The sequence below is a fragment of the Melanerpes formicivorus genome, unplaced genomic scaffold, assembly GCF_026170545.1.
Source record: "Melanerpes formicivorus ecotype bairdi unplaced genomic scaffold, bMelFor1.0.p_v2 SCAF_60, whole genome shotgun sequence".
In the NCBI taxonomy this organism is placed as follows: Eukaryota; Metazoa; Chordata; class Aves; order Piciformes; family Picidae; genus Melanerpes; species Melanerpes formicivorus.
This window is the reverse complement of record NW_027142412.1, coordinates 2,590,751-2,600,070: the sequence shown is the minus strand read 5'-3', so window position 1 is coordinate 2,600,070 and position 9,320 is coordinate 2,590,751. Positions and strand designations below refer to the sequence as shown.

Below are 9,320 nucleotides of genomic sequence, written 5' to 3'. Positions count from 1 at the left end.
GTCTGCAGACAGGCTGGGCAGGGAGCAGAGGGCACAGGGGAGACCCCCACCCAGCCCAGGTACCTGCAGCAGCCTGGGCAGGGAGCAGGGGGCACAGGGGAGACCCCCACCCAGTCCAGGTACCTGCCCCAGCCTGGGCAGGGGAGACCTCTGTGCCTGTCCCAGGCTGGGCGGGGAGCAGGGGGCACAGGGGAGACCTCTGTGCCTGCCCCAGGCTGGATGGGGAGCAGGGGGCACGGGGGAGACCTCTGTGCCTGTCCCAGCCTGGGCAGGGAGCAGGGGGCACAGGGGAGACCTCTGTGCCTGTCCCAGGCTGGGCGGGGAGCAGGGGGCACAGGGGAGACCTCTGTGCCTGTCCCAGGCTGGGCGGGGAGCAGGGGGCACAGGGGAGACCTCTGTGCCTGCCCCAGGCTGGGTGGGGAGCAGGGGGCACGGGGGAGACCTCTGTGCCTGCCCCAGGCTGGGTGGGGAGCAGGGGGCACGGGGGAGACCTCTGTGCCGGTCCCAGCCTGGGCAGGGAGCAGGGGGCGCAGGGGGCACTCCGTGCCCCTCTGGAGGATGGGCACAGCAGGCCCCGCAGCTCCCCGCGCCTGGCTCTGGCCGGGCTCCAGGCGCCGCCAGGGGCGGGAGGGCTCCGCTCGGCTCCGCTCCGCTCTGCTGTCGCTCTGGAGCCTGAGGACCGCGCGGCGGAGCTGCGGGACCCGGGGGAGCCGCACCGCCGCCGCCGCCTCCCTCCTTCCCCGCCCGCCTTCATCAGCGGCAGCGGCGGCTCCCGGTGCAGCCGCCCGGCCCGGGATGGGCTCCGCGCACTCCGTGCCCGCCGAGATGCGGGAGCTGGCCGACAGGACCGGCTGTGAGTACCGCCCGCCGCGGGGGCGCCGCGGACCTGCATCCCCCCCGACCGCCTCCTGCCCTCCTGCCAGCACCCCCATGGAGGGGCTGGGGGCTGGACGGCCCCGCGGGGGCACCTCACCTGGGGGGGGCAGGAACCTGTCACCGGGGGGGGGCAGGGGTCTGGGACATGTCGTCTGGCGGGGGGGGTGGTGGTGTGCGACATGTCAGCTGGGAGGTGGGGTATAGGACATGTCGCCTGGGGGGGCTGCAGGACGTGTCACCCGGGGGGGGGGGCGGTGTGCAGAACGTGTCACCCGGGGCAAAGACACGGCACTGGGGCGCAGGCACTGCGGGACCTGGCACCTGGGGGCACGCAGCACATGCCACCGCGGCCGGGGTGGGAGGGGGGATGCGGGATGTCACCTGGGGTGCCGGCATGTCCCTAGGGGCGGGGGGGGACACGCACCGGTGTCACCCCCGCACCCCCTGCCAGCCGCACACGTGTGAGCCCCGCAGCGCTTTGCCCTCCCACGCTGCCGGTGCGTGGAGCTGTCCCCGTGGCACCGTTCGGCCCCGGAGCCACCGGCCCTGCTGCCAGCCGCGGCTGCTCCGGGGGCTGCTCGGGGGCTGCTCCGGGGGCTGCTCTGGGGGCTGCTCCGGGGCTGCTCCGGGGGCTGCTCCGGGGGCTGCTCCGGGGGGCTGCTCTGGGGGCTGCTCCGGGGCTGCTCCGGGGCTGCTCCGGGGGCTGCTCCGGGGGCTGCTCCGGGGGGCTGCTCTGGGGGCTGCTCCGGGGGCTGCTCCGGGGCTGCTCCGGGGGCTGCTCCGGGGGCTGCTCCGGGGGGCTGCTCTGGGGGCTGCTCCGGGGCTGCTCCGGGGCTGCTCCGGGGCTGCTCCGGGGGCTGCTCCGGGGGGCTGCTCTGGGGGCTGCTCCGGGGGCTGCTCCGGGGGCTGCTCTGGAGCTGTTCCGGGGGGCTGCTCCGGGGGCTGCTCCGGGGCTGCTCCGGGGGCTGCTCCGGGACTGCTCCGGGGGCTGCTCCGGGGGCTGCTCCGGGGGCTGCTCCGGGGCTGCTCCGGGGGCTGCTCCGGGGCTGCTCTGGGGGCTGCTCCGGGGCTGCTCCGGGGTGTTCCGGGGGCTGCTCCGGGGCTGCTCCCCTGCGTGACCCGCGGAGGCAGCAGGCTGGGGGGAGGGCAGCAGGGACACGGCCTCGGGCTCCAGGCAGGGCTCGGTGCACAGCATGGGGTGGTTGTGTCCCTCCTGCAGTGGCATCGCTCCAGGGTCCCCCAGGACGTGGTCAGCTCTGGGCACAGAGTCTGGGGGGCTCCCATTAGGTTCCCCCAGCTCCTGCCATACCCAGAGCAGGTCGTGACGGATGGAGGGGTGAAGGGAGGCAGCTCTGCCCACAGCCAAAGGATGGGTCAGGTGGAGGGGGGCCTTCAGCACCTCTCCCCAGCCCTGCCACTGAGCTCTTCCTCCCTGCACCACCCTCCCTCCTCCTTTCCCGGTGAGAGCTGAGCCCCACAGCACCCCTGGGCACCCCGGGGTGACCTCAGCCCTGGAGCCTGGGGAGTCCCCGGGGTGCAGCCCAGGGCAGGGGAAGCTCTGGGTAAGGCCTTGTCCTGGGGATCCTGCCAGGCTGGTGCTGCCAGTGAGCACTGCTCAAGCACTTGCCCATGTGGAGCACCTGCCTCATGCCCTGCTGCCCCCTCAGGAGCAGGGTTTGCAAGGCCAACACCCAGAAAGGCTAATTGGAACCAGCTGCTGGGGCCAGGCCTCACCAGGTGGTTGGGGCTGGAAGGGACCTTAAAGCCCATTTAGTTCCCACCCCCTGCCAGGGGCAGGGACACCTCCCACCAGCCCAGGGAAGGCAGTGTGGTGCCCCCCTGCCAGGCTGGGCTGTGAGCAGTGTGCTGCTGGGCAGCAGTCACAGAGCTTCCACCCTGCTGTGGCTGCTGCAGCACAGCCTCCTGGAGGGCATCACAGCCACCCCTGGGCCCTTGGGAGGAGCAGGCTCAGGACAGGGCTCCCTGTGGGTCCCCAGGATGTGCCCATGGCTTGTTCCTCTGCCTCCCCCACTGCTTTACACCTGGAAAGCTTCAGGGACACCCCAGAGCTCATGGAGTCAGGGCCAGGTCCCCTCTCTGCCTCCGTGTGCCTGTCCCCAAGCTGCAGCATGGCCTCTGCCTGCTGCTGAAGTGGCTCTTCCTTGGCTAGGGAGCTTCTCCTGCACCCAGGCTGGCCCAGCAAGGTGCAACATGGCACAGTGCAGGGCTGAGCCCCTCCAGAGCATCTCTCCTCTTTGCCCAAGCAGCACAAACTGCTGCAGGCTGGCAAGCAGCAAACCCAGCACCCATCTGGTTAAATCCCCCTTTCCCCCCCTCCCCTCTCTAGCACAGTGCTTGGACAGAGCCCTGAGGACATTCCTCAGCGTCTGAGGAGCCTCTGCTGCCCTCCAGCCAAGCCTCCTTGCAGGAGAGAGCCTTTGCCCTCTGTGCAGGTGCAGCTTTTCTCTGGCTGCTGTGGTGCTCAGGGCCCTGCCTGCACCACAGCACTGTGCTGCAGCTCCCAGCTGGGTGAAGACGACCTGGGCTGGGGGAAAGAGGGAGGCAGAACCCTCCCTTTGTTCTGCCTTGCAGCCAGGGGCTGGATGCTGAGAGGCTGAGCTGACCACGAGCACCCAGCCAGTGCCCTCAAGTTTTTGGTCACATTGTGTCTGGGATGTTTGTCTTAGAGATCAAAGATCTTGGTGTCCAACAAGTCCCAGAGGCTGCAGGCTTGGCCCAGCTGCTCCCATGGGATGGGCTCAAGGGAGAAAGCCAAAGGTCACTGCTCCATGGCCAGAATTGGAAAGCAAAGGCCAGGGAAAGCTTCCATGTGTGTGGTCAGCAGCAGAGCAGCAGCCAGAGAGGGATTAGGGGGAAAACCCTCCCAGGGATGAGTCAGTGATGCCCCTGCAGATGTCACCAGACCCCACCCCCAGAGCCCCCCCAGGGGGTCTCAATGGCCTCCTCCTGCGAAGGGGCTGGAGGCTGCCAGCACAGGCAGAGCTCTGGGGGCAGCTCAAGCCCCAGCAAGAAGCACAGATGGGATTTCCAGGCCATTACCAGGGCTCTGTAGATGCTCAGCCTCCTGATCAATGCAGTTTCTATTCCAAGGCTGTGAAAGGGCCATCAGAACCCAGCAGAGGACATTAGTTAAAGATCATAAAAGAGAGTGTGGGAGCCAGCCAGCACCCAGCTCAGCACGGACCTCTTCTCCTCCAGCTGCAGCAATTAACCATTTGCAGCCCCTCCAGGAGCCTTCAGCAGGCTTTTATCTTGCTCTGCTCCACCAGCAAGGGCTGAGGAGCAGGCACCAGCACAGCCCTGCCCCGTGCCTGGCTCCCTGTGGGTCCAACTGGTGCCCAGAGAGATGCAGGCAGCTCCTGCAGCCAGAGCTGAGAGCTGCTGCCCTGGCTCCTGGGAATGGCTGCTGTCAACATCTGCACAAGAGCCAGGCCCTGCCTGTCCTAAGGGGGCTGCAGAGCTTGGCTGCAGCCTGGAGAGAGGAGCTGGGGCTGCCAGGGGCGGGAGCAGGAAGGCTTTTGGCTGTCAGGGGGTGAGCTATGGTGGTGTCCCCAGGGACCAAGCTTTGCAGCAGGCTCTGGTGCCCACCAGTCTCCTGGCATCCCCGGGCAGGACGTGAGCTCTGCAGACGGGTGTCCTTGGGGTGTCCGCAGGAGCTCCCCCCTCACCAGCTCTCTTCTCCCCCGACAGTCACCTCGGAGCAGATCGAGGCCCTGCACCGGCGCTTCAAGCAGCTGAGCCGGGACCAGCTGACCATCCGGTACCGCACCCCCGGCCCAGCGCCGGCAGGGGGCAGAAGGGACCTCTGGAGGCCATCCAGGCCACCCCCTCTGCCAGAGCAGGGTCACCTAGGGCAGGCTCCACAGGCTGCACCCCTCTGCACTGCTGCCTGGCCGCAGCAGCACCCCTGGCACCTGCCTTTCCCAGGCTGCCCACTCGGGATGCAGCTCAGTGGGCTGCAAGGACGAGCTCGTCCTTCCCACTCATCCCACAGCCAAGCCCAGCTGGTTCCCTGCTCCCTGCAGTGCTGCAGCAGTGTCCTGGGCCAGGCTTGCTGTTGCCAAGCATCCCATTTTCCCCCACCTTTAAAATCCATGCTGGGAAGGGAAGGGAAGGGGATGCTGGGAAGGGAAGGGAAGGGGATGCTGGGATGGTCCCACCCAGCAGCTGTGCTGGGGTCTGCAGTTGTTCTTTCCCCCTCCTCAGCTTTTCCACAGCAGATCCTGCAGCACAGCTGAGGCTCCACTGCCCCAGGACAGCTCTGGTGTGACCCAGCAGCTTCCCCAGCCCCAGGAGCAGCCAGCCCAGCTGCCCTCTGCTCCCCCTGAGCCCAGAGATGGCTTCGTGGCTCATTTGCTCTATACAAAGCTGAGAGCAAAGGACCAGCACCAGCTCATCCTGGTGTCCCAGCCTGGCAGAGAGGTCCAGAGGATTGGTGCAGGGTGGAGGAAGCCAAGGGGGGGCTGGGGGGAGGGTGGCAGAAGCTCCTTCCCTCACCTCATCAAGCCCCACTTTATTCATAGATTGGTTTGGGTTAGAAGGGACCTTAAAGGTCATCCAGTGCCAACCTCCCTGCCCCTCCCACCAGCCCAGGCTGCTCAAGGCCTCATCCAGCCTGGCCCTGAACACCTCACAGGAGGGGGTAGCCACAACCTCCCTGGGCAACCTGCTCCAGGCTCTCCCCAGCCTCACTGCAAAGAATTTCTTCCTCATCTCCAGTCTCAATCTGCCCTCCTCAAGCTTCAATCCATTGCCCCTGGTCCTGTCCCTCCCAGCCCTTGTCACAAGTCCCTGCCCAGCTCTCCTGGAGCCCCCTTCAGGTACTGGAAGGCCACAAGGAGGTCTCCCCAGTGCTGCCTTTTCTCCAGGCTGAACACCCCCAGCTGTGCAGCCATTTGCAGGCTGAGCCCTGCAAAGTGTCACTGTGTCCCAGAACTCCTCCCAGACCTATTTTAGTGGGTCCAAAGTCTCCCTCTCCCCCCTCCATAGCTGCTCCAAGCAGAGCCTGTCTCGTTTCCAGGCTGACTTGAGGCACATTGGGGTTTCAGACAAAAGCTTTTATTCCCTCATGACTGCTTTGAAAGAATGGGGTCAGGGCCTCTGCCCCAGCCCTGTTGGCAGCATCTTCCTCACACTTTGGGCTGTCTCTGGTTCCTTTGCAGCAAGGAGAACTTTGACAGCATCCCAGACCTGGAGTTCAACCCCATCAGGGGCAAAATCGTCCACGCCTTCTTCGACAAGCGGTGAGAGCGGCCCCGGGGGAGCCTCGGGGGCTGGGGGTGCTCCCCAAAAGCAGGCTGTGCTTGGGCAAACACCACAGGATCAGGGGATGCTAGGGGTTGGAACGGACCTCCAAAGAGCTTTGAGTCCAACCCCCCCTGGCAGAGCAGGAGCAGAGACTCCAGCACAGGGCACACAGAACACATCCAGATGGGGCTGGAGAGGCTCCAGAGCAGGAGACTCCACAACCTCTCTGGGCAGCCTGCTCCAGGGCTCTGGCAGCCTCCCAGGGCAGAAGTTCCTCCTCCTGCTGAGCTGCAACCTCCTGGGCTGCAGTTTCCATCCCTTGCCCCTTGGCCTATGGCAGGGTGCAGCTGAGCAGAGCCTGTCCCCTCCCTCCTGCCCCCCAGCCCTCAGAGATTCAGAAGCATTCCTTAGATCCCCTCTCAGGCTTCTCCTCTGCAGACTAAGCAGCCCCAGGGCTCTCAGCCTCTCCTCCCAGGGCAGTGCTGCAGTCCCTCACTCATCCTGGTAGCCTCTGTTGGGCTCTCTGCAGCAGATCCCTGTCCCTCTTGAACTGGGGAGCCTAGAACCAGATGCAATACTCCGGGTGTGGTCTCCCCAGGGCAGAGCAGAGGTGGAGGAGAACCTCCCTGGCTGTGCTGGCCACACTCTGAATGCACCCCAGGAGCCCATTGGCCTTCTTGGCCAGCAGGGCACATTTGTGCCCCATGGAGAACTTGCCACCCACCAGCACTCCCAGCTCCTTCTCCCCAGGGCTGCTCTCCCAGCCTGTACTCCTGCAGCTTGTTCTTCCTTCCCAGATGAAGGACTCTGCACTCATCTCCTCCCCAAGGGCTGGGATGGAGCCAGGCTGAAAGTTATCACAGATTCAGTAAGGTTGGAGAAGACCTCAGAGATCCTCAAGTCCAACCTAGCACCCAGCACCTCCTGACAACTAAACCATGGCTCCCAGTGCCACATCCAATCCCCTCTTGAACACCTCCAGGGATGGGGACTCCACCACCTCCCTGGGCAGCACATCCCAATGGCCAATTCCTCTTTCTGGGAAGAACTTTCTCCTCCCCTCCAGCCTAAAGCTCCCCCTGCACAGCTTGAGGAAGTTTACAGACATCTGAGCTAAGGCTTAGGGCAAGGCTGTCCCAGAGCGTTGCTGAGGGAGGCGCTGGGCTCTGTGGCAGGCAGCTGCAGGCTCTGCTTTGGTGGCGATGGCAGCTGGGCTGTGGTTGCACTCAGTGATCTGCAAGGCCTTTTCCAACCCTGGTGGGGCTGTGCTCCTGGCAGGAACCTGCGGCAGGAGTCGGAGGGGCTGGCGGACGAGATCAACTTCGAGGACTTCCTGACCATCATGTCCTACTTCAGACCCATCGAGATGGACATGGACGAGGAGCAGCTCGACCGCTTCCGCAGAGAGAAACTCAAATGTGAGCCCTGCCCGGCCCGGGGCTGCCTGGGGGCTGGGGGGGGACCATGACGGTGGGGAAGGGACCCTCTGACCCTGCCCTGCCCTTCTGATCCCTCCCAGTCCTCTTCCACATGTATGACTCAGACCACGACGGGAAGATCACGCTGCAGGAGTACAGAAATGTAATGTATGGTCCCTCCCCTCCCCCATCCCCCCCAGCTCCCAGCCCTGCCTCTGACTCACTGCCTTGCAGGTGGTGGAGGAGCTGCTGTCGGGGAACCCCCACCTGGAGAAGGAGTCTGCGCGCTCCATCGCCGACGGCGCCATGATGGAGGCAGCCAGCATCTGCGTGGGACAGATGGTGGGAGCTGGTTTCTTGCTCTGCCACAGCACAGAGACATGGAGAGGCTAACAGGGCTGGAATGGCCTTGCCTGGGGCATCCTGCCCATCCCCACACTGCTGTGGCTGGAGGTCTTTTTGCAGGCAGCAGCTCTCTGTCGGGATGTGGGCAGCAGGTGTCGGGATGTGGGCAGCAGCGCTCAGGATGTGGGCAGCTTTCCACCATAAGAGGCTATGGGGAAGAGGCAGCACCCCCAAAGCACCCTCCTCAGTACCTTGGGGCTTTAGTGCATGCAAAAGCAGCAGTTCCTTGCAGCTGTGGTGGTTCTGGGAGCCAGTTATGGGCTGGCCATGGGGCATGGTGCAAGGCCAGCACTGCACCCACGGGAGGCAGGTCCCATAGCCCCAGAGGACACATCAGTGGTCACCCAGTGCCCCAAGGCAGGGGGCAGCCTTAATCTTCTCTGTTTTGCTGTGCACAGGGACCAGACCAGGTGTATGAGGGCATCACCTTTGAAGACTTCCTTAAGGTTGGTGCCATCTCCACTCATCAGCCCAGGAGGAGGTGGTGGCAGGGTCCTGGGTGTTGGCCCCAGCCCTGCTCACCCCCTTCCCCCTGCAGATGTGGCAGGGGATCGACATCGAGACCAAGATGCACGTTCGCTTCCTCAACATGGAGACCATTGCACACTGCTACTGACCTCCAGCCAGCTCCTGGGAGCCACAGGAAGGGGGGGAGGAGGAGGAGGAGGAGGAGGAGGAGGAAGGAGAGGATTCTGTAGCAGCTCCATGTTCCTGGCACTAAGAGCTCTGTACCCGCCCGCGTGCCTGTCCCGCCGTGGGGCTGCCTTCTGCTCTCTAGAAACATGGGAGGCTTTTATCTGTCATAAAAAGGATTTATCTTTTTACTCCTTGCTGGGAAATATTCCTGTCTTACATCCATCCTTCCAGCCATCCACTCCTCCCTCTGTCCCTTTCTCCCTCTCTCCCCCTCCATCCCTCCCTCTCTCCCTCCATCCCTCCCTCTGTCTCTCTATCCCACTCTCCCTTCCCCCCCCAGGCTTGGTGGGATCTCTCCCTGCTCAGAGAGCCTCCACAAATCCTGCTCTCCCCACAGATCTGAATTTTTAGGAGCTGCCCAACTTGTGCTCTGACCCCACTGATCCCTGGGGAGGCAGGGATGAGGCTGCTGAGGAGCAGAGGTGGAGGCAGTGTCCTCTGCACCCGGAAGGGAATCACCGCTCCTGCCAGTGCCTGAAGGGGGCTACAGGAGAGCTGGGGAGGGACTTTTGACAAGGGCTGGGAGTGAGAGGATGAGGAACAATGGATTGAAGCTTGAGGAGGGCAGATTGAGACTGGAGAGGAGGAAGAAATTCTTTGCAGTGAGGGTGGTGACACATTGGCACAGGTTGCCCATGGAGGTTGTGGCTGCCTCCT

The 9,320-nt window shown here is 64.5% G+C and overlaps 1 protein-coding gene across 1 annotated transcript; it reads left to right on the top strand.

The window, feature by feature from the left end:
* The first annotated feature begins 689 nt into the window (after positions 1-689).
* Positions 690-8,776, top strand: TESC (tescalcin). Its single transcript, XM_068161800.1, has 8 exons — positions 690-853; positions 4,588-4,657; positions 6,060-6,140; positions 7,423-7,562; positions 7,664-7,725; positions 7,797-7,904; positions 8,366-8,413; positions 8,506-8,776. The coding sequence occupies exons 1-8, from the start codon at positions 796-798 to the stop codon at positions 8,581-8,583; spliced, it is 645 nt and encodes a 214-aa protein (XP_068017901.1). The 5' UTR covers positions 690-795; the 3' UTR covers positions 8,584-8,776.
* Positions 8,777-9,320: the final 544 nt, after the last annotated feature.

What these genes read in the sequence shown, in the direction of transcription:
- TESC (XM_068161800.1), top strand. Translation starts at nt 796, where the DNA reads ATGGGCTCCGCGCACTCCGTGCCCGCCGAGATGCGGGAGCTGGCCGAC. An exon ending in GCTGGCCGACAGGACCGGCT is followed by an intron (nt 854 to 4,587) that starts GTGAGTACCGCC and finishes CTCCCCCGACAG; the next exon opens with TCACCTCGGAGCAGATCGAG. An exon ending in CGGGACCAGCTGACCATCCG is followed by an intron (nt 4,658 to 6,059) that starts GTACCGCACCCC and finishes GTTCCTTTGCAG; the next exon opens with CAAGGAGAACTTTGACAGCA.